The sequence below is a fragment of the Octopus bimaculoides genome, chromosome 2, assembly GCF_046866305.1.
Source record: "Octopus bimaculoides isolate indiv1 chromosome 2, ASM4686630v1, whole genome shotgun sequence".
Taxonomy (NCBI): Eukaryota; Metazoa; Mollusca; class Cephalopoda; order Octopoda; family Octopodidae; genus Octopus; species Octopus bimaculoides.
In genome coordinates this window covers 79,563,841-79,587,176 of record NC_142929.1, presented here as the reverse complement: position 1 = coordinate 79,587,176, position 23,336 = coordinate 79,563,841, and the positions used below count along the sequence as shown (strand labels likewise).

Below are 23,336 nucleotides of genomic sequence, written 5' to 3'. Positions count from 1 at the left end.
ATAACAAGCTCTCTCATTGAGGATACAATATTTAAAGAAATCCAGTGTGAGAGGCAGAGCAGAAGCATGCACACACTCATACGAAGTAGTATCTTGATAAAAAGCTGAATATTGTCCTTTTTTTACCAATTTAATTGGTAAAAGATTCTATGCTCAGGAATAACAAAAGCTGAAATGACATTGAAATATTTAAAAATTTTTCCCTACAATTGAAACCTCAAAATTCCTCCAAACTAAAAGATACTTCATAAACAAAAGGCTGTTCCCAATTACATACAAACATAACATACACCTTTACATATTTATTTATTTATGTGTGTAGGTCTAAGTTGGATATATAAATGCTTCTTTTCAAAACACACAAACTCAACAACTGACTTAAATCATATCAAAAGCCAAAAGACCCACCATGAAGCATGTGTGCACACACACATGCACACACGCACGCACACACGCACACACACACACGCGCGCACGCACGCACACACACACACAGAATATGAAAATAGTATTCTCTTTGGGGAGGGAAAAGCAATACAATCTTAATGATAAGGTGTTTCTGACATTCATAGATTTAATTATTCAAATACTTAAAAATATACTTTATTAGTATTTTACTTTGAAACTCCTTAAGTTTAGTTGTTACTGCACCACCCTAAGTCAAGAGAACACCAAGGATATGCAACAAAATGTAGCCCAATTAATGAATTCTAAATTTTTATTTAAAAAAAAAAAAAAAAAAATTTCTTTGTGCAAGCCCCAAAAACATGGCATTTAAAATGCACTTTCCTCATAGATATTACACAACGTGTTGCTAGCACTATCAAAGAATTTAAAAATAAAATATGTGCCATGTATTTTTAAGCAGCTTATAAAATATTATCTTCTCCTCTACAATATTTATGGAATAAATATTTTTAATATACAAACTATAATAATAATAATAATAATAATAATAATAATAATGAAATATTGATGAGATAATAATACAATATCCTACTTACTCAAGCAATCAATATAAATTTTCATTTATTTGTTGTTGTAAAGTTTACATTGTGCAAATATCATGTGAAAGAGTGAATGAATGTGTGCGAGAAAAAAAGAAAAGTTCATGTCTTATTAATTTGTTATAAAATCGCACTGAATATCAGATAAAATCTAAAACTATAGTTCTTTATTGAAAAGCATCTAAACTCACTACTTACTCAAAAATACAAAAAGAAAAAAGGAACTATGTACCTATTTGGTGGAGAAAAACTGTCTTTTTAAAAGAGATAACAACACTTATTGAGCAAAATAGCACATCTAAAATGTAGAATGATAGGTTTCATTAGCTAAAGGAAGTCTGCCGAAAGAGATCTAAGCAGTTGAAATAAAGTTACAGATAAAAGTTAGTTAATGTCAACTAAAATATGTAAGAAAGACATTATTTTCTGGAAGAGAAGCAAACAAAAGTGGCTCAGTGCAGATCATTCTGATAGATAGATATTGTTAAAAAGACCAGATAGGTTTGAACAAAAATGATGATGATGGCAAGGAGTTTGTTTTTCTTGCTACTTAGATTAGAAGTATGAAGCAAAAAAGTCATATAGAAGGACAATATTACAATGAGATATGAAGTGATGAAATAATTATAGAAAGATTAGTAAAAAGTTGGGTATAGATTATCTCCCACCCCCATTACACCTCCCAATACAACAATTAAGTGAATAAAACAACACCAGGAGAGATATGAAACAACCATTAGACAAGTTTCCTTTCAGATTCATTCTCTCTAATACAGACAAAAGAATGTGTGTGTGTGTGTGTGTTTAGAGAATACATACATATATACACATATATGTATATAGAGAAGAAAATGACATGAATGGCGTCAGGTAATGATGATAGTCAGGCATCTGATGCAGAAATAAAATATTTTCTTAGAGTTTGTTGTCTTCATGTTTTGTTTTCCCCTTTTAAATATAAAAATAATGTGGAGGTCCCTAAAGATCCCACAAACCTCTAAGCAAATTAAAATCAGGCCTGATCAAGCATACCGCTTGCAATAAAATTTTTGTCTCTCTCTCTCTCTCTCTCTCTCTCTCTCTCTTTCCTTTTAATCTTTTCTTCTCTCTCACCTCCCTCTCTCCCTCACACACACACACACACACACAGTGCAATGAGCCACTGTCACATAATCGTTTCTGAGTAAAAAATGTAGTCCACAACTAGTTGCATAGAATGGTAGATCCCACCTGCTGTCAAGTATTAAAAGTTCACACAATGGGACAAATTTCTAGCATGGTGAGAACAGGCCAGATAACATTTGCATGTCTTTTCTCCTTAAAGAGTTCTTCCTCACTCTAATGAAGAGCAACAGCAGCAGCAACAAAGGTTAATTGTTAAAAACAATAAGGACATAATAATAAGAAGGTACCTAGTTACCATCTGCCCAAATATTTCAGCAATTTTTTCACTGTCCCCTATGGACATCACATGTCCATCACTTATTAACATGCTGGATTAACTTGTGAAAATAACTATAAGGTTTCACACCACTTCTCATTAGCAGACATGTACGTGTTGTATATATATGTGTGTGTGTGTGTGTGTGTGTGAATGATTATTTTAATGTTTGTCAATGCAAGTGATAATCATAACACGTGTGTATATAGGATATTTACCCATTCAATACTAAAGGTAGACTAAGTTTTAGCAAATGTAAGCAAATATGAAAATATCCTTGACAGCTAAGAGAAACCATCAGCATGTTTAAGGACTTTATCAGTATTTACTGTAAGCCTCAAGAAACATAATTACAAGTCACATACACAAATGAGTTGGACTGATTAACTACCATAAATGAAATGAGAGAATGAAAATAGGAAGAGCAATCAAGAATTTGCAGGAATAAATTTATAAAAAAAAATGCATACACATGTACACACACATACACATGTCTGCGGTGTATATACATATACACACACATGCCTAGATACATACATATGTACACATGCACGCACACACACACATAATATGTGCAAGGAAAGCTGTCCCTCCCTAGGAATGTATATCTTTAAAGATGATACAAATACTGAAGTTTATTGCTGCATCAGTTACGATAAATTTATAAACTAACAAATAACTTCTTTTCAAGTTGATATAAAGCAATGAACATTTGAGGGAAGGAATAATAATAATAATGATAATAACAACATTTCTTTAAGTTAAAAAAAAATGGAAGCCAGTTAGAGTATTTCTATGTTGATAAAATTATAAAACTAATGCATATGTTGAATAACAACACATCACAGCAATCAACTGTAGTGTGTGTGTGTATGTGTGTAATTAAGTGCATGGGTGCCTGAGCAATTAGTCCACTGTTAATAAGTCAGTAGAAAGATAAGGCCCCTGATCCAATCCAAAGATTATGTCTATACACAATGTTCAGGGCCAACAGAAGAAATTCCAGTGTCTGCTATTGCTACAATACCAAAAATAATAAGTGAGGAAGATGTAGAGAAAAGATGCGAAGGTTGCTCTGATCATTCATGAACTGTACATTTTTAACAGGGATTTGTAGACACATAACTACACACTTGGCCTTAGCTTTGTCTGTTCTTCTTTTTCTTACGTCGTCGGAAGAAACAGCACCTGTAACAACAAAATAGCATAAATAGGCATTTAGGGGTTTGTTTGAAATATTTCATCAAAATTGCTTTATTACCATTTTCCTGTAACAGAATGCACAGGGTGGCTTTCAAAAATTTTAATAATTAACTCATGTTTTAACAAGTTAAGGCTTTCCTACTTCTAATCATCCAATCATGGTGGATGGCAGCATCAATTTTTAATACTACACAAAGAATGGTCTCAAAATGTCTTTGTCCTCTGGCCCTCTTAGCTTCCCACCTCATGTCATGTATACTAACAACAGTTAGTGTCAACATCACAGAACACATGAAGTTTCAATAGGTTAATAACAATAACTTAAAGAATATTGTGGTGTTTAGAGTCAAACCTTTTAAATGGTATAAAAACTTATCAACAGGGACTTTTATTTGGGCATTAGTCCTGGGCTACTCATAGAGCCAAAGAATGGTCCTTTAAAAACACCTTGTAGATCCCTTGAATTTCAAAAGGCTCCCCTCCATGAAATGAGCCTGACAGCAATTATGTTTCACCTTGCAAAATTTCTCTGCTTGTTGAGCATAGGAACCTATAGCGTGGTCCTTAGGAAGGCCTAGTCCAAATGAGATCAAATAAATCCAATATCACTATTGTCTGTGTTTTGTTAAATAAGAGAAAGTACTAAATTACAATCTCTTTTCTAACCCAGAAATCATTTATGATATAATAAATTTAAGTAAAACAGTCTGACATGCAGAAAACTCCTAGGAAAGCATTTAAAAATATTTTGGAAATGAGAAATTATAATTGTTATGCAAACTACAACTGAAAACTTGACCTCAACGTTGTAAGACATTTACTTTCATTACAAAATTTCAGTTATTTGTTGCAAAACTGAGCTTACCTTCCAGAAAGGTGTGAGTGTGTGTCTGTGTGTGTGTATTTTTAATTTAATGATGGAATTTGAAGTAGGTAAACCTTTAAATAATAGCATACAGAATATTAGGTTAAAATATTCCTGGGTGGCAAAAGTGTCCATGAAAGTTGAACCTACATTTTTTGTAAATATGACAACCATTATAAAAAAAAGCAGCCCTTTAAATTTTCTTCATCCATTATCATCAGAATGAATTAGACCAGTAGTTCTCAAACGTTTTCAGGCTGCTGCCCCTTGGCACCCAGGCCACATTTTTAGTGCCCATCCCCACTCACCACCAAACACAGACCACTTTCTGCAGCAAATTCAAAATAACTGTTTCACAAAACTTAACCTAATTAATCCATTATTTAATTTTTTTTTTTACATCCAAGCCCCCCCCCCCCTGGCCACCCAATAATCATCTCACTTTTCTTCAATGCCCCACTGGAGCTTTCCACTGCCCTCAAGGGAGCAGTATGACCCACTTTGGGAACCACTGAATTACACAATATAAAAATTTACATCCTCATTCTCCTGTGACTTAGATAAGTTTCGGGCTTGATTTCAAAAGTTCTTGTTTAGATTCAGAGAAGGTTGAGGTATCCTAAAATAAAATTTGAATAAATAAATAAATAAAATAGTTCAACAGATAAATCAACATACTTTGTTTCATCAACAACTTCAACATCCGCAGCCTGTACTGCAATTGGTGTGTTAGAATAAGCAGTGGGATCATCTGGGGCTAATTCCCCATTTGTAGAACTTACCACCTTCAAATAAAAAGAAAACCATAAAATAAAAACCATAAAATAAAAATAAAACCATTTAACCAACATTACAATGAAATACAGTTTTGGTGTCTGGCAAAACAATTGTTTAAATGATTGAACAACATATTTTGTTCTCTTGCTTTTTTAAATAACTCTTTTTAAAAGGGTTTAAAGGAAGTTGGTTCTTTAATCAAGATTTATAAAAATGTGTTTATCTAACAACTTAGAATAAAAAAAATATACAAGTTAAGAAATGCTTTTATATATAAATAAATTATTTTTTAGAATTAAGGCAATACAGTTGAACCTCAGTTTACAAATTTAATTCGTTCCTGAAGGCCATTCATCACCCAAAATGCTTGTAAACCAAAACTATTTTTCCCCCATCGGAAATTGAAGCAAAGCATTGCAAATTGGAGCAGAGATGTGCACTCAGTGAAAGTTAGACAGCAGCTGACACTCTCCCACTGATACCCTGCAGCTTGTTGCCAACTGTTGTTGCTGGCTTATGTGCTCATTACTTAAGAGACTATTCATCACCTGAGACATTTTATGTTAAAAAAATTGTTTGTAAATTGATTTCGTTCACGATGAGAGGTGATAGTAAACCGAGGTTCCACTGTATTTAAATAGTAATATGAAAGTGATTATAACTAAAACAAACATAATTATTTTAATCAATGATGATAAAATAACACAACTAGCAAGACATGAAAACATTACAAGGATGATAGATATAATTTTTGGTTTCAAATTAGAGAAGTCAAAGGATAAAATTGAACAAGAGTTTAAAAAGAAAAAATTAATTCCCTTTCTTTCACATTCTAGGTATACCTTTAAAGATTACGTTTTGTTAGAGAGGAGTGAAAGCCATATTAAAAATAGTTCCTTGGTTGACTATTAATAAAATATTATTAGCTGTTCTGAAAAACTACACTAGGACGACTAATAATAGTCCTGAAACTCTAAACATTTCACGAATGATCAGAGATTGTTTTTTTTTTGTTTTGTATTTTTCTTTTCTTTTCATGTAACACTACTTGAAAAAAATGAGCAAATCTACGGCCTAGATAGAGGTAAAGAACTGTGTGTGCATGTGTATGGGAATAGATGATGTCAAAGAAGGAATACAGCTTCAGCTTATGTTGTTTTTGTACTGGGATAGAAATGGAGCTTACTGACAAACAAAGATCCTGAAAGTGTCTTTCCCCAACAAAGTGAAGAGCTTAAAATGCTGTAAGTGATGTCTTGAAAGGAATAATTCCAAGCAATAACAAGAATTGATTACCATACAAAAGAAGCATGTTGGTATAATTAAGAGACAAACATGATTAGCCTGCTGCTCAATAAAAAACAAGATTAAGTAACTTAATATATATTGTAGAAAAGCCCAAACTAGATTAGTTTTAGTACATTCAGGAAGAAAATACTTCCTGCAAAATATTTTTGCACTGTGAATTTGTTTTAATCTCAAAAGTTCACATAAGAATGATGAGCTAAAGAATATGACTATATATTTGCTGATAAAACATCTGCTTCTCACCTTTGTGTGAATAGAAACTACATCAATATTTTCTATATATTTTTTCTAAAGAGGTTAAAATTATAATGCTTATAAGACAAGGCTCAGTGAAAAAAAAGAGAAACAAAAAAAAAAAAGAAAGAAAGAAAGATATCAAAGATAGTTACAATTCAAAATAACACGAATGACCTCCAATGACACGTAAATGTACAAATGTTTTGTCCCCACCACCCCAGAGAAACATCACACACAAAAAAAGAGAAACTCAGCAAAATAAGATTCTGGAACATCACTTTAAACATTGAAGAACTTCAATTACATAATTTCATTTTCTATACATATTTTATGTACGTAACTTCAAACTATATTTTGGAGTTCTCTTTCTGATACAACCTGCCTGTTTGTCTTTATACATCAAAGTAAGTTTAAAAAGAGTGTTGGAGGTAACACTAATGGAAGAATAGCAGTAATTACAATAAAAGAGAAAAGAATGGAAGAAGTTCTGAATAATGATACCCCTCTCTCAATAGCAAAGGGTTTCTCTATAATGTGGCAACAAATGCAAAAAATATTGCCATTGTTTAACCCCAAGTCAGACATGATCAAGAAGGGCTATGATTAAAGGTATTCCAGCTATGACTATCGCATCCTTTCTTTTTTGAGGATCAGGAAAAAATGCATTCTAGACTCAAATGTGTCCTATTCTAAGACAGTAGGGTGGCGTAGTTTGAGGGTGGAATTGATAGTTATTTCTAGCAAGTCAAGTGAATATGTAGAGGTCTGTGATGCTACATGATAAATTATTGCATTGATATGACCATAAAACTACATTTGTTCAATGAACAAGAGCAGTGTACCGACAAAAAAAGGTCTCATATACAAAAGTAAAACTAGGAAAGATAGATCCCTCCAAATGACAAAATTATAGCAACTGGAGATGTGATGTATTTGCAGACTTGTATACAAATGCAATTATCATTCTTGCTTAATTAAACTTATTCTTTTAAAGAGGAAAGAATCTCTTCATAATAATAATACTAATCCTCACTAGAATAAAGATAACCAAACACTAGCAGAAGCTATTCAAGTGGTGTATATAGTCTCATGCATGTGCACACATATACAAATATAAGTCAAAATGTAGAAGATGATTACTATGGAATTTTCAAGAAATTTACAATGAATAGCAATCATTTTCACACAACTTTTATAGATAACACTATGCAACAAACTTCAACTTTTTGTCTGTTACGGAGACATGAGAAGTACCATTTCCCACTAAATCAATGATGCTTATAACCGAAGACCATCTCCTGTCTTTTTGATTTTTTGTCCCTGGTACCTACTATATAAACAGACAATATTACTTCTGTGCCATGTCATTTTTTTTTTTTTTTCATGTTAGTCATACCTAAATTATGCTAACAGGATTTATTATTCCTCCTTCCGACTTGGGACAGGCTGGTGTTTCTCATTGGCAGAGTTACCTGCCCCTGCACCCAACCATCGCTGTCCACATTAAGTTATTATCAAAATAAAAATCCTTGTTAGAAGTGAAACTTTGCTGTAGACTCTTTAGTAGGATGAAGAATTCTTTTTCTGAAGGAACCAGCAATAAACATCAACCATATTTCAATTGGAATTTCTTTTGATATCTCCTTTCTATAACACAGATCAACTTGAGGAAATGTTCACCATGCTCATAGTTACATACAAGTCTCAGGGTGGTACAGAAGAAGTCAAGGTGAGAATGGACAAATTGCAACATTTGATGGTAGTTTTCAGCTCTGGTTCCCAAAGGAAATTAAGATGCATTTAGTTCTATCTGGCAACAAGGAGTTATAAATGACACTATGGATCTACAGTCCAGTAAAAACTCCAGCTCCTAACTTTCTATCTTCTTCGTCTTTTAATTATTGAAAACCATTGCCTTGACAATCCATACTCTTCAAAAAGCAAGTTTAATGTGGAATAATGGAAGATATACTTTTAGACAATTAACCAATACTGGGTTGTTAAACGTTATATCCACCAACAACTTGTTCACTCCTAGATGTCCAACTACTTTTTTGTTTTTGTTTTTTTTTTTATAGAGATTTATCATCATCTCTGCTATTCAACAGACAAGTTGTATAAACCAGGAAGCAATGCTAGAACTTTTAAGGTACCACAAATATTCTATGTATGCTCCTTGTATATAATATTCTATATATGCTGATTGAATTTGATGAACTTAAACAATACTTCCATGACTTAACCTATTTCATTAATGCCAGTAGAATAAGCTACTGGTATTGCAGGTCTTTCTCACAAACCATTGTGCATTAAGACAGCTCCAAGTTTCACTTAGAGCTGTCTTTCAGTGCAAAGAAAAGTCTCTACTTTTAGGATCAATAGTTACAGCAAATCTTTTGCATCAGGCCACTGATATTATCGGTACCCCTGCAAAAAGCAATGCCTTTGAATTTTAAGTAAAACAGAGAATACTTGAAATGAGGGTGGTGAAAATAGGAAATGGTGGTGTTTGGATGAAGAAACTGTCACAGTTGAAAACTAGAATCAAGCAGCTCTGGCTTTTACTTTTGTTAATTCCAAATCCTGCATCAAGTCATTTAACCCTAGTAAGGAACTACCAACATCTGAAATATAGAGGCTATTTTTTTTTTGTTTCCATATCACTAGCTGAATTTGTTGGCAGAACTGGCAGCAGACTTGTTTAATCATTTGGTACTAGTTTTAAGACTGATAAGCTGTTTGGGCAACTGATCTTTGATTTTATTTTTCTATGCAAAACCAACCATATGCTTGGATTACAAAATTAAGTTACAAAAATGAATTGTAGGTTCACACCATACCAAATCATCAACATAATTTGATGTCCATTTTCCATGCTAGTATGTGTTGGACGGTTTGACAGAATCTAGTAAGCTGAAGGGCTGTAACATACATGGCAGCTTTGGCAGGGTTTTTACAACTTGATGCCCTTCCTAATGCCAACTATTTTATGTTAGGAAGGGCATCATATCACATTAACTTTTCATTGACTACTGAACACAGCTGTTAATTCTGTGCAGTGCACAAGCAATATATAGTATCTTCTTGTTAGTCTCTCAATAACTCTTCAACCTAAGACAGCTTTAACCCATGATGTTGTTCATATGTTCCTTTGGTATATATTGTCTACTAACAGCAGAAAATCCCTGGGACATTTACACAAGTTAAGTTATGTGATGACACCATTCAAGATATTAAATGGTAATTAAGCTATGTCACATGATATGGCTACTTTGTCAAGGGGGATAAAAAAACAAGACTATGTACAGATTTCAATGCAGACACAAAGTAACAAGAATGTGATTTCACAAAACTTGAATGTGATGGAAAAATTATGAATGTAAATTTGAAATCAAGTCACCAACATTATATAGAAAAAACCTCTTTGTTTTCCTGCAACATCAATTTGTACTGATTATTCTACAAACATTAACTGAATTATTTTGGGGAAGGGGAATCAAAAAGAACTGATGGCATCAAGATTAAGTATAAGATTACAAAAAAACAATGAAAAGACTAAGCTAATTCAATATTATACAATCAATGTGAATTAAAAATAATATTTCAATATAACCTCATTCATGGAAAAACAGACGTTTAAGAAAAATATTTTTTCATTGGATGATTGAGTTATGAGGAATATTACAAGAAGAATAATGAGGGAAATTACCTGAAACTGGTCTGAATTCATAATATTTACAAGATTAATTAATATGTGGAAATAAGTGCAAATTTTTAACGTTCAAATTATGAATCCAACTCCTAAATTTTTATAAAAGTTATAGAGTATAAGTCACCATATGATGGGCAACTTTGGAAGTATACTTTTGCTGCAATGGGAAATATCAGGAAATTGACATAATTACAAGTTAGCTTTTTATCAAATTTCTTGATATTTATACAAAATGATGAAATGAATACTCATTTTCAGAACGCACGCGCGCGTGTGTGTGTGTGTGTGTGTGTGTGTGTGTTGTGTGCAGCATTCCTTTACTCCTTGCTTGCTACCAAGGCTAGCAGGTGCATTTATCCTGCACCTCTCATGTTGATTGTGTCTGTAACTTTCGTTTACTCTCTCCATCTTTATGATGTAAAACATGACTGGCGAAACCAACCAAACAACCAACATTTATATTAGTTATCAATTAATCATATAAAATATATAAATATTGAACAATAAATTAGCAAACACTACTGAAACAAATACGCTTATGTTTGTTTCTTCATTCTTTCCAAACAGGATGATCTATATTATATACTAGAATAAACTAACAAACTGAATTTTAAACTGACTTCTATGCAATTAATCCCACTTTTCTTTTAATACTTGTTCCATTCTCCCAAGAATAACTAATTAATCCATTCAGATTTGTTTATGCTTCAAGTTTCTAACAATAAAACTATCACACTAAAGTTCTTTTACATAAGGATTCATAGTATTAACTGAATTTACAATACATGTTCATCATCTCCCTGTCAACCCTTTGTCAGGTCTCTATGTTACCCATAAAGAACTTCATTTTTTATACAGGTATCATACATATTTTGGGTCACCCAAACATTACATGACCCTTTTTACTAAAAATTATATTTTTGGAAGCCCATCATGTGTGTGTGTGTGTTTATGCACACACATACATAAATATATGTGCACACACACATATACATGTACACACAAATGTATGTATGTATGAGCACTTGTGTTTGTGTACACTCTTGGCCTGACATCACTTTATGGCTGTAGAAAAGCATCACCATCAGAGAAATGATGTTGTTCCATTCCAATAATCCATGAAAAACAGTTGGCCAAGGAGAAATATGATTTTGATGAGAAACAGGTGACCACTAGTGACAGGTAAAGTATCAAACCATAGAAAAAATCTCTCAATATATTCAGTCCACTCCTAGTTGTAAGGTGGCTTGTGTGTCTCAATAACCAAGAGTTATGCCAGCCGAGCACAATCTCTTGGTAGGGCCTCTCATGCTGGACAGGTCCAAGGATAGTGGCTAGACTTATATGGACCACCTCTTCTCAGAGGCAAAAATGGGTTTGCATAAGGACAACACACTTTCCATTGTTAAATGATAATTATTTACAGAATTATTACTGATTTAACCAACAAAGTATATTACCACTACTACTTATTTCATATAAAAACCTTGTGAGGTTTGAACTCATGAATGTGAGGTAGCAAATAAAATAATATAATCAAGATCCCCTGTACTATCTACATCATATTATCATTATCATCATCAACCCTCAACATTACTGTCTCAAGTCGTTGGAAACTCCTAAGGCTCAAGTGACTGAGATGACAACATTTCCCCACTGAATAGGGTGTCAGCCTGTCGCAGGTTTACTCATTTATGACTGAGTGGACTGAAACAACATGAAAATGAAATGTTTTGCTCAAGAACACAACATACCATACAGTCTGGAAATCAAAACCACAATGTTACATTCATGCGTGTAACACCCCAGGCAACACGCCTTCACTACATCATGCTAGTTTAATCATCATTCCCTGCCCCATCCTAAACTTTAAAGCAAAAAGGACTCAGCTTTCATGGACAGCCATTGTGAATGTGCTCACTATGTAAGCCGCAATAAATCTATCAACAGTTACCCAGGAAGCTTTTTTAACTTTATACCACACATAGCAATGTTTTTTGTTTGTTTGTTTTTTTCTCTTCTTCAGTGGCTTCTACCTATTTGGTAAATTGATCAGCCCAACATACATCCCACCAGACATCAATCAACTTACTTCATAAAAACATCCTGCTTTATCATAAGAACAATTTTCTATGGCAACCAATCAGACTTAAAGATCCACATAGATTTACACATTTTCAGTTTTCATTTTCTATCACCGCTCTACTTCACCTCTTTTTCTTGTTATGCCAAAAATGTAAGTTTAATTCTCGCTTACTTTCTGGTTACTAATTACAATCTCACTTTCATTATCTTAATAAGTGTAGCAACATCATGTTAGTCATTAGAGTAGATCTGAAGCATCTACAAATCTTATCAGAGGTTTTTACCAGGGTATGTTGTGAGCCATAAAATATGTACAAATATTAAATACTGAGTGAAAGGGCAAGTAGTTAGCATATAGATATTTAGAATACCTGACTAAATAACTGAAAGCATATACATTAAAAGAAAATATTCTGACTACTATCTTAAAACTAGATAACACAGGCAGTGTTGAATTATTTCCAATATCTCAATATTCAAAATTCAACTCAATTACATTAATAATACTATTGGTAAAATAACAGATATCAAAACCAGTCATTTCTTCTCAGTTAGAAACCACATACCTCTTACGTAACAACAACAAAATTATTAAATGATCATAGTCTTTGATTCCAATTATCCTTCCATTTCCTAATCACTATACTATACTGGGAAACCCTTAAGCAAGTTGCTCAAGTATCTTTGATTTATCACCCATAAATAGCAGTATACTAGCTGGCAACTGAGAACTCATAAAAAATTTCTCAAGTCCTGTGCAATTTCTCTCCATCATCTCTCTATACAGCTAATTAATGTCTTATATGTCTTTAGCTTGTGTTTATCTCTGATTTTATGACATTGAGTGCATAACAGATAAATCTTCTTTAGTGAGACAAAAGCAAATGTTAACCAAACAAGCAGTCAATATGGCATTTTAGTAAACCAAAGTAGAAATTGATTTATTCAAAGTGATGATACAGGAAAACATTTTAAAAATAGGGTCAGCAACACTTTGAAACTATAACTGAGATGTTGACATTAACCTCACTTCTATTGAAATGGAGGAAAAGTGGGATATATCTCATAATGAGCATTAGCACTGGTTATACTTGCAATTAATAATGACATAAAAGAGAAATACCAGGGGTGAGATGGTTTCAATTAAAAAATAATAATGAAATAAATAAAAAATTAACTGATATCAAAAAATTCAAATTAGAAATTTGATATTATCATTATTGTCATCGTCTGTTGTCTGTTGTTGGCCAACATTAACTGTTCTGTTCAGATTTCTCTGAACAAAATGCCTTTGGAAATTGAGTTAGGATTATTATTAATACAATATTATTTTGCTTGTCCTTGTGGTTTGATTGTTTTAGCAGTGTGTTACACCAAGGGAGGTAATAATCTGAATGGAAAAAGACATATACAGGGGGGAGAAGGGAAGACAAAGAGAGAAATGGAAATAGTAGAATTAGTGAATAGAAATACAAGTGTGGAGTGGGGGAGAAAGTCTATATTATTCTGCATTTGTTCAAATCACAGGACAGTCAAAATGTCTAACATAATGAAACAATATCATGAAGATCTAAGAATTTAAAGCATTAAAAGACACATTTATACATAGCTAAATTAAAGTGAAATAACCTTCGTTGGTAAATAGCTGTAGGTGTTACTCTTTTATGTGTTCCAGACCAAAGGCTGTGGCCATGCTGGGGCACTGCCATTTTTTTTTTCGTTTGTTTGTTAGTAAGTTTAAATGTTTACCAGTATTATGAGTACAGACAGACACAGACATCGGCAGAATGGAAAGTAGATATTCAAATATGCTGACTTCCTCTTGAAATCTCCATGGCTCCCACTATTAATAATAATTATTTATAATAATAATAATAATGATGATGATGATGATGATGATGAGACAATAAGAAAAGCGCAATATGTTTTCTAACAGATTGTTTATTTCAGTTTAAATGATATTTCAGCAGGTCATCTGTCTTCTTAAGAGTTTGAACGATATTTCAACAGATTGTCTGTCTTCAAGTTCAAATATACGTTTTGAACTTGGAGAAGACAATTTGTTGAAACATTGTTCAAATCATTAAATAAACAATCTGTCACAAATCACATCATGCTCTTCTTATTGTCTATTTACCTTTGTGAAGAGTTACATCAATCTTTATAAAATATAATAATAATCATGATGATGATAGTTTGTAAAACTGGCACAAAGCCACATACTATAGGGGAAGGAACATCACCAGCCAATGACAGAGCCACTATATGGTCATTAAATTTGCTAAAAGTAGCAGTCAAATAATGTCACCTCAAAAAAGAAGGATACACTGGACCAATGTAGACTCTGGTATAACAGGAAGACCATAGCATGAAATCCTCTGATCATCATTGATGTGCTCAACTGGAGCTGGCCTGGGGCCAAACAACAAGAATAACTGAACCAACACGGGATACTCATAAATGACCATTCAACCTGAAAGAAATAGTGGTTAAATCTCCTTCATATCACACCTAACCTTTAAAAAAGGCTCCAACATTCTAGACAATATATAGAACTACATACATCTAAAATGAAATGTAGCATGATTATGGTGTCCAGGTCTGGTATAGCAAGAGCTAGGCATTGGCTTTTATATGTCTTTCTTCTATTGACCAATCTACCTTTCATGTGTCCTTGTTGTAACATTGTATTAGATGATCTAACTCTCCAAGCTGCTAACTCAAAATTCAGAATCAAGTAACCACAGGTGGCCGTGGCCTCTGTGCCTGTAGAGACCTGATGACAATCCTCCCATTACTTCCTGTTTTGGCTGATTCTTTCAGTTTGGTTATGTACTGGTGAGTAGAATAAGTGATTCGTTAGGACTAGTAGGTCTTTTATTGGTAAACCACCCAAGAAACCTCCAACAAGGAAGCTGGCAAAAAACCTGAAAGGTGTTGGTCAAAATAATAATGGCTACAATGGTTTTGATCATAGGTCATCACCAGGCCATCTCTGCTCAACCAGAGATGGACTAAGGCTAAACAACAACAACCTCAAACAAATAGAGAAAGATAATATGGTCATTTAAACCTGAACTGATAACAGGTCACCAAGAGGTTTAAGGATAAAGGGTGATGACTGTGAAACAGACTAACCAATACAGGATGACTTTAATGCTGGCAAACAATGTGAAAATGGTAACTTAGTTCCATTTCAGCTACAATATTATAATTAGCTGTTGTTGAGTCTATAAGACCTATGGGACAAGATATATATATATATATATATATATATATATATATATATATATGGTGTGGGCAGGGGAGACTCTTTAACTCCCACAGTTGTAGAGACACTGCTGTGACATACAACATGTCTTGAGTATTTCAAGCCTGACAGAACCCATCCCTCTCCAAGTCTGAACACAGTTTGGCGAATGGGGGTAGTTTAACTCAAGAACTTGACTAATACTTTTATCAAACCCAAGAGGATGAAGGTTAAAGTCGACCATTGCAGGATTTGAACTCACAGTGCTGTAATAAACACTGAAAAGTACTGTATTCATTGCTCTAGCTCAGTCAAGTCCTCTCTCTCTCTCTCTCTCTCCCTCTCCCACACACATATACAAGCAAATTTAACGTAACTTTCAGTGTTGTTCACAGACTAGTTGCTAAAATAGCACCTTATATAACTGCTGATTTTATAGGTCTGTGTACTTAAATGCATTGAATAAAGGATTCAATATTGACTATAAAGTGAAAACAATATTATCAATAGGGACTACTGTTTACTTTGGAGTTTTACTTATTTTGGCTTCTTAAAACAGTATTCGCTAAGATAATTCCTCAGAAATTTAGTGCAGGAAGAGGTAGTGTGTTGATGTAGTAAACAGAAACATAAATGAAGAGAGAGGAAAGTCTCCAAGAGAGGTCAGACAGAGGAAGGTGAGTGAGTGAGGTGGTAGTCATTATGTGCTTAATCAGCGTAATCGTATATATTCTATTATACTGATTGTTCAGGTGAAGGTCGTTGGCACAGACATGTTAATCCTGACAAGTTTTATTTTGTTTTCTAAAAATGTTCATGTAAAGACATAAATATATTGAAATATATGGATGAGATATATGCTTAATTATAATTTTTTTTCAAAATACATACATATACTTACACACACACACACACACACACACACACAAAGACAAATAAATGAAAGGGGAAAGAAAAAGTATAAAGAAAAAGGAAAACATGAAAACTGAATGTAGTACATGAAAACAAGGGGAGAGTGATGGGGGAAGTTTTACCAAGTTAGGAGTTAGCCTATTGTTATATATGTTCAACTGAATGCTAATACACAGAATTAATAATTTAATGCCACTTCTTACAGGTCCAGTCTAGTTTTAAAAAAAAATGTCTGTTCTTAATACATAGAAAGGTAGTTGAATAGGCCACAGAATTACAAACACATAAGTGGACATTTGTGCATGCAAGTGGGAGGGTGGCATAAAGGGTGTACCAGGCAACCATGAACAAAACCACCAAGCAGAGGAAAATAACATACTCCTTCAAAAATAGCACACGCATTCAACTAGATACATAACAAAAGACAACAGGTCATTCAACAAACTGTCCTCAACCTTAATGACTGTCTTGGTTCAGTCACAGATAAAACTGCATCCACAGATTAAGTGACCCCTGCTTGTACTGCCCTTTAAACTCATTTCAGTGAGTACCCTGACCACTGGATTTCAAATTGAAAGAGCTAGCAAATCACATGATTACATGATTCTTCCTGTTATTGATAAATATGAATAGTATTCTCATCACAGAACTTGTAGCTGATGTCAATATGCAGTACCAGTCAGATAGTGGACTCTACCATCCCACCTTCAGCTGGATTTATCACCAATGATGTCCTTAACCTACCTTGACAGACTGAACCATCCTGATAACTGACATCACATTGCTGAGATAGTTTCTTTCTCTTGGCTGCAGATACTACATTCACACAAGTGACCTCCAGTTTTTTTTTTCCAATCTGGAACATGAAAGACCCAACCATTTTCAAAAAGCTAGCAATCTTTGAATTGCTATGGAAAGTGGCCAAAGCCAAGAGCATGGTGTTCCTTTTTATTCCCTACACAAGACTGAAACCAACTATGCTGACAATGATGCTCTATCTGAGAGACAGATGAGAAAGTTGAAGTTTGGAGCATGTCATGTACATTAGGTTGCATTGTATTTATGGGCCACTCAAATTTCCCCACACATACTCAGAACACAGCCAAAGAGTTCAGTACTCCCTTTATAACAGTGTTCTGCATCCATCCGGTACACTTATATTCTTTTCAAAATTTAGCAGCACACCTGAACTAAAAATATAATTAAAAGTATAGGGGGAAAAAATTATCTTCAGGTTACACTGTGGCACACCTAGCATCGTCTCATGGCACACCAGTGTGCCGCAGCATACTGGTTTTGGAGCACTGCTTTATAACAATGAGAACTTGGGTTTGATCCAAGTGACAGCTATTTGGGGAAAATGTTATTTTACTGCAGTCTTAGGTCAACCAATCACTTTTGAATGGTTTGTACCTGTAATTCAAAGGTACAGCCTTGTCATACACTATGTCACACTGATTCTGCTTGAAAATTACTGTGAAGTTACATAAGTTTGTGGAATACACAGCCAGTTACATCACTAATTTCATGAGCAGGTAACATAGTATTGATTGAACAACTGTATTGTGGCTGTTGAAACCAATAGAAATTCATATTTATCATCATCATCAGAGTCCATGTCCCATGCTGCCATGGGTTGGACAGTTTGACAAGACCTGACAGGCTCAAAAACTGCACTGTGCTCCAATATCTGCATTGGTGTAGTTTCCATGGCTGGATGCCCTTCCTAGTATCAACCACTATACAGCAAGTATCAGGTGCTTTTTGCTTTTGTAGCACCAATGCTAGCAAGGTTACCATGCAGCTAGTAAGACTGTGAGTCTCAAGGGAGGCAGCTTTATGCTAACAGATATACACATCCATATGCACATACACACACATAGAGCTTGTGCACATGGAGGATGAGCTAGAAGTCCCTTCAGCATTTAAATATATAAAATTTTATTTTGTGTTTCATTGTGAATTTGATGATGTGAGCATATGCACACACATACACTTATATATTTTGGAAAAAAATGTCTTTGTTAAAACAAAGGAATAATCAAATTTTTAAAAAATGAGACAATAAAAAGATAATCCTGTTCAAGTAACTAGGGTTAGTCCAGATGGATGGCAATATGAGTAGCACGGTATTACATCAGCCATTCTGGAATCCCTGAGTTTTGGCAGTCAACAGAGTGAAGGTGGGATACTTAATGAATGGTATGGCATGAGGGGTGATGGCTGTGGTGAAGCACTATGAGAGAGGAATAGAAAGACAAGGACATACATTAAGAAACTCACCTGAGCTCAGTTGTTAGCAAAATATAATAATGCTAAAGCTACTTTGGAAATGCTGTGTAGGTGGGTGCGCACGCATGCATGCACACACACACACACACACACACACAAACACACAAGTAAACATATATCTTGATGGCTTAATAAACAAACATTGACTAAACCATCAAGGAGATCTACCTATTCAAGAAGGGCATATGTTTAAAAAGTGGGTATATTCTCAGAGCCTGCAAGATTTCTGTTTAGTAAGGGATCTTTAGCAAATAACATCAGAAATTTCTCTGATGTACATAACTGACAGTCTCTAAATATGGTTGTTTGGTTTGGCTTTTGGTAACATCTTCCACAAGATGTTCAATTATATTGAGAGTGTTTTAGCTCCCAAACATACTGAAAGTGAGGTGGTAGATTTTCTATTACTCTCTCTCCAGCTGTAATGCATTGGTAGTATCTTTTTTTAAAAGGTGTTTGCAGTCAAGTTTAGATCCTTTACCAAACAGAAATAACAAAACTCATTCCGTCTTCAAATACCACATGTACAGCACATGACAATATTTTACCTATAGAATTCTAAGATGAGTAGAAACACTGGTTGGTTTTAACAAACATTCATTTATTCCAGGCATAAATAGCTATAATTATATGTTTGTTTGCATTTGCTTGCAATTTACAACTGCTAATTTAACACGTATTTCGTTTTTACTTTCATTGCCAGTCTTTTACTTCTTAAAAAGAATAACCATTTTTGCTTTTTTTTTTTTGCAAAATAATTGACTATGGAAAATTTTGAATCCCCAATTTGTGGAAGAGGTATGGAGTCTTTCATGGAATCTGTACTGGAAGGACAAACAAGGAGATTTCAGACTTCCTCAACATCAGCAGAAAGATGGTGGAAAAGGTCAAAGAACTGGAAGATTCAGGATTTGACTACAAGGTGATAGCAGAGAGGAAAACCTATGACTGATGATCTAACGTCATCAGGATGCCAGAATTTGCTGCTGAAATTCAGATCATCAACGATGATCCCAGCAAGTTGATACCAGCCATTGGCAAGAGAAAGGCATAGATGAAAGGTTTATAGGCTGGTGGTGCATGAGAACATTTGCTACTTTTCATACAAAATGAGGATGGGACAATCCCTGTCCAAGGTGATGCAGGAAAAACGAGTCAAGCACACCAAGAAGCTATTCAGTATGCTGAAACACCCACTGGAGCCAGACACGCTGTGGTTCTTCTCCAGCGAGAAGAATTTCTGCCAAGACCAGAAGATCAATTCTCAGGACAACAGGTAATTTGCTGTTTCATCCAAAGACACGCCCAGAGTCATGCAAACAATTAGTGTTTTCAGTGTCGTCAGCAGTGAAGGTGACATCATGTTATCCTATGAGAGCCTCAGACTAAACACAGACAGCTACATCAATGTTCTGAGCAAGGTAGTGAAGCCCTGTTCAGTTGGGTAGCTTTGGGGTTGCTATACATGTGGCAGCAAAACTCTGTGCGCTGCCACACCAGTCAGAAGACCCAGGCTTGGCTGTCAAAGAATTTCTTCAATCGCACAGTACCTGACATTTGGCCTCCCAACACACTTGACTGCAACCCCCTTGACTTTTTTTGTGTGGGATGCAGTAGAACAAGAGACCAACAAATCCAGCTGCAACACAAAAGACAAGCCGAAGGCCAAGATTACCAGGACTTTCAGGGGTCTAAAAGTGGAGATAATGACAAAGGCCTGTGGTCAATTTCGAGGTTGCTTGGAGGCTGTCATCAAGGTCAAAGATAGATTCATCAAGTGTAGTTGACAGAACATTTGATGAAGACAAACTGACCCAAATTTGACAAATATAACAAAAAACACAGCTTTATTTTTTCCTGTGACAGTCATTATGTAAATAAATACTGTCTGCACCCTGTAGCTAAGTGTGTGTGCATGTACAAATCATCATTTAATATCCATTTTCCATGCTGGCATGGGTTGGAAGGAGCTGGTAAGGCACCAGCCTCCATTGTCTGTTCTGGCATGGTTTCTATGGCTAGATGCCCTTCATAAATGCCAAACACTTTACAAAGTGCATTGGGTGCTTTTTACATGGCACCAGCACAGGTATCAATTCTTCTGTGGTGGATGGGTCTTCTAGAGTACAGCAAGGTGCCAAATATCTTGGTCTTTTGTCATCTCCTTCATAAGGCTCACTGTCTTTGAGATCAACTTTCACACACACACATGAATCATCATCATCATCATCATCGTTTAACGTCCGCTTTCCATGCTAGCATGGGTTGGACGATTTGACTGAGGACTGGTGAAACCGGATGGCAACACCAGGCTCCAGTCTGATTTGGCAGAGTTTCTACAGCTGGATGCCCTTCCTAACGCCAACCACTCAGAGAGTGTAGTGGGTGCTTTTACGTGTCACCCGCACGAAAACGGCCACGCTCGAAATGGTGTCTTTTATGTGCCACCCGCACAAGCCAGTCCAGGGGCACTGGCAACGATCTCGCTCGAAAATCCTACAGGAGCCAGTCAGGCGGTACTGGCAACGGCCACGCTCAAAATGGTGCATCTCATGTGCCACCCGCACAAGAACCAGTCCAGGGGCACTGGCAACGATCTTACTTGGCTTGCCGGGTCTTCTCACGCACAGCCCATTTCCAAAGGTCTCGGTCCGTAGTCATCGCCTCGGTGAGGCCCAATGTACGAAGGTCTTGCCTCACCACCTCAGCCCAGGTCTTCCTGGGCCTACCTCTTCCACGGGTTCCCTCAACTGTTAGGGTGTGGCACTTTTTCACGCAGCTATCCTCCTCCATTCTCACCACATGTCCATACCAGCGCAATCGTCTCTCTTGCACGCCACAACTGATGCTTCTAATGTTCAGCTTAGAAGCATCGTGTAGGTATATGTATGCATGTGTAAGCATTCACACTTCATACATAGCTAGATACACTTCCTAACACTAACCATACTACAGAGGATAGCAAAAAAGATAATTATCTATAGGGTAATTTTACAATCCTACCACCTTCACTATATGAAAAAAAAAGAAATAAAACCATTAAATGATATATTTGCTAGTTCTTTAGTTTGTTTAAGGTATTACAGTTAAAGCTATGTTGGATGACCACATTTAGTATGGCAATGAGAAGGAAAAATAAGTTTTACAAATGGTCATAATCCTGATATTTTCAATATTTTTTTTTTCTTCCTTGGAAGATTGCAAATACTGATACCTTGATTATGCTGGGATGTTTAGATCAAATACATAGTATTTCTAAATCTTGAAAAAACAGTTACAGTTTATGTGTATGTATGTGAGGGTATGTGAAATGACAGTAGGTAATTACCACCGACCATCATATTTGTTAATAAAATGAAGAAATTAGAATAATGGTGATGTAGATACACAATCTGGACTATTGAAGTGATGATTATAATGATGAAGAAAAGCCAACCAAAATGAAAACTGTTCATCTATTTGATAAACTATAGGAGACCTCTTCACCTCCATAAAAAACATTTTGGTTAATTGAAAGGGGCTTCATTTAAAATAGGCCAATACAATGACAGGAGGACAACGAAGAAGAAAAAAAATACTTTTAAAAAGTGGGCCATCTAATATGAATGAATGTACAAAATGTTTAGCTTTCCAAAAGAGACATTATTATTATTATTATTATGACTACTACTACTATTTGCTAACATTAAATAGTAAAATCAACATGGCTTGCAGTAAGTTTTGATAATTAGGGATCATAATCAAATAATTTGTTTAGAGCTATAGTTAGGGATTGGTGCAAAAATTTTAATGAAATTCTGCCCCTGCATAAACATTAATGTTTCCTTCAATTATAGGCAGGCTGTGTGAAGTAGACGTAATATGTGCCATGATAACAGGCCAGGAAGAATCAATAATCTAGAAATTGAAAAAGAAAAACTCTAATCTGAATACAATTTTGTGGATCTTCAATCAAAATACTTGATAATGAGTGAGAAAATGGCTGAGGAAATTATAAAAGTAACAGAAAAATAAATGAACGATGAAAGACAAAGATGCTGAAAGTAGATGGTACAAGACAGAATTTGATAAAAACTAGTTTAAAGAAGACACAAAGAACATATGAATATTGTTAAATACCTTGTTTGTCAGATAAAAATATTTTTTAAAAAATACTATACTGATGAAATTATATAAAATATGATTAATCATAATGAAAACTAGAAACCCAGTTGATTAAGTAATTTCCATTAAATGTCAAGATGTTA

At 34.7% G+C, this 23,336-nt stretch overlaps 1 protein-coding gene across 4 annotated transcripts in view; it reads right to left on the bottom strand.

The window, feature by feature from the left end:
• Positions 1–2,053: 2,053 nt before the first annotated feature.
• LOC106876726 (casein kinase I) overlaps positions 2,054–23,336 on the bottom strand; it is a 231,937-nt gene continuing 210,654 nt past the window's right edge. For all 4 annotated transcript variants that reach the window (XM_089347086.1, XM_089347088.1, XM_089347087.1 and 1 more), the window contains 2 exons: positions 5,195–5,301; positions 2,054–3,636 (listed from right to left, as the gene is read on the bottom strand). In XM_089347086.1, the coding sequence (XP_089203212.1) occupies positions 3,588–3,636; positions 5,195–5,301 (156 nt within the window). In that variant the 3' untranslated portion in view covers positions 2,054–3,587. The remainder of the gene's footprint in view (positions 3,637–5,194; positions 5,302–23,336) is intronic.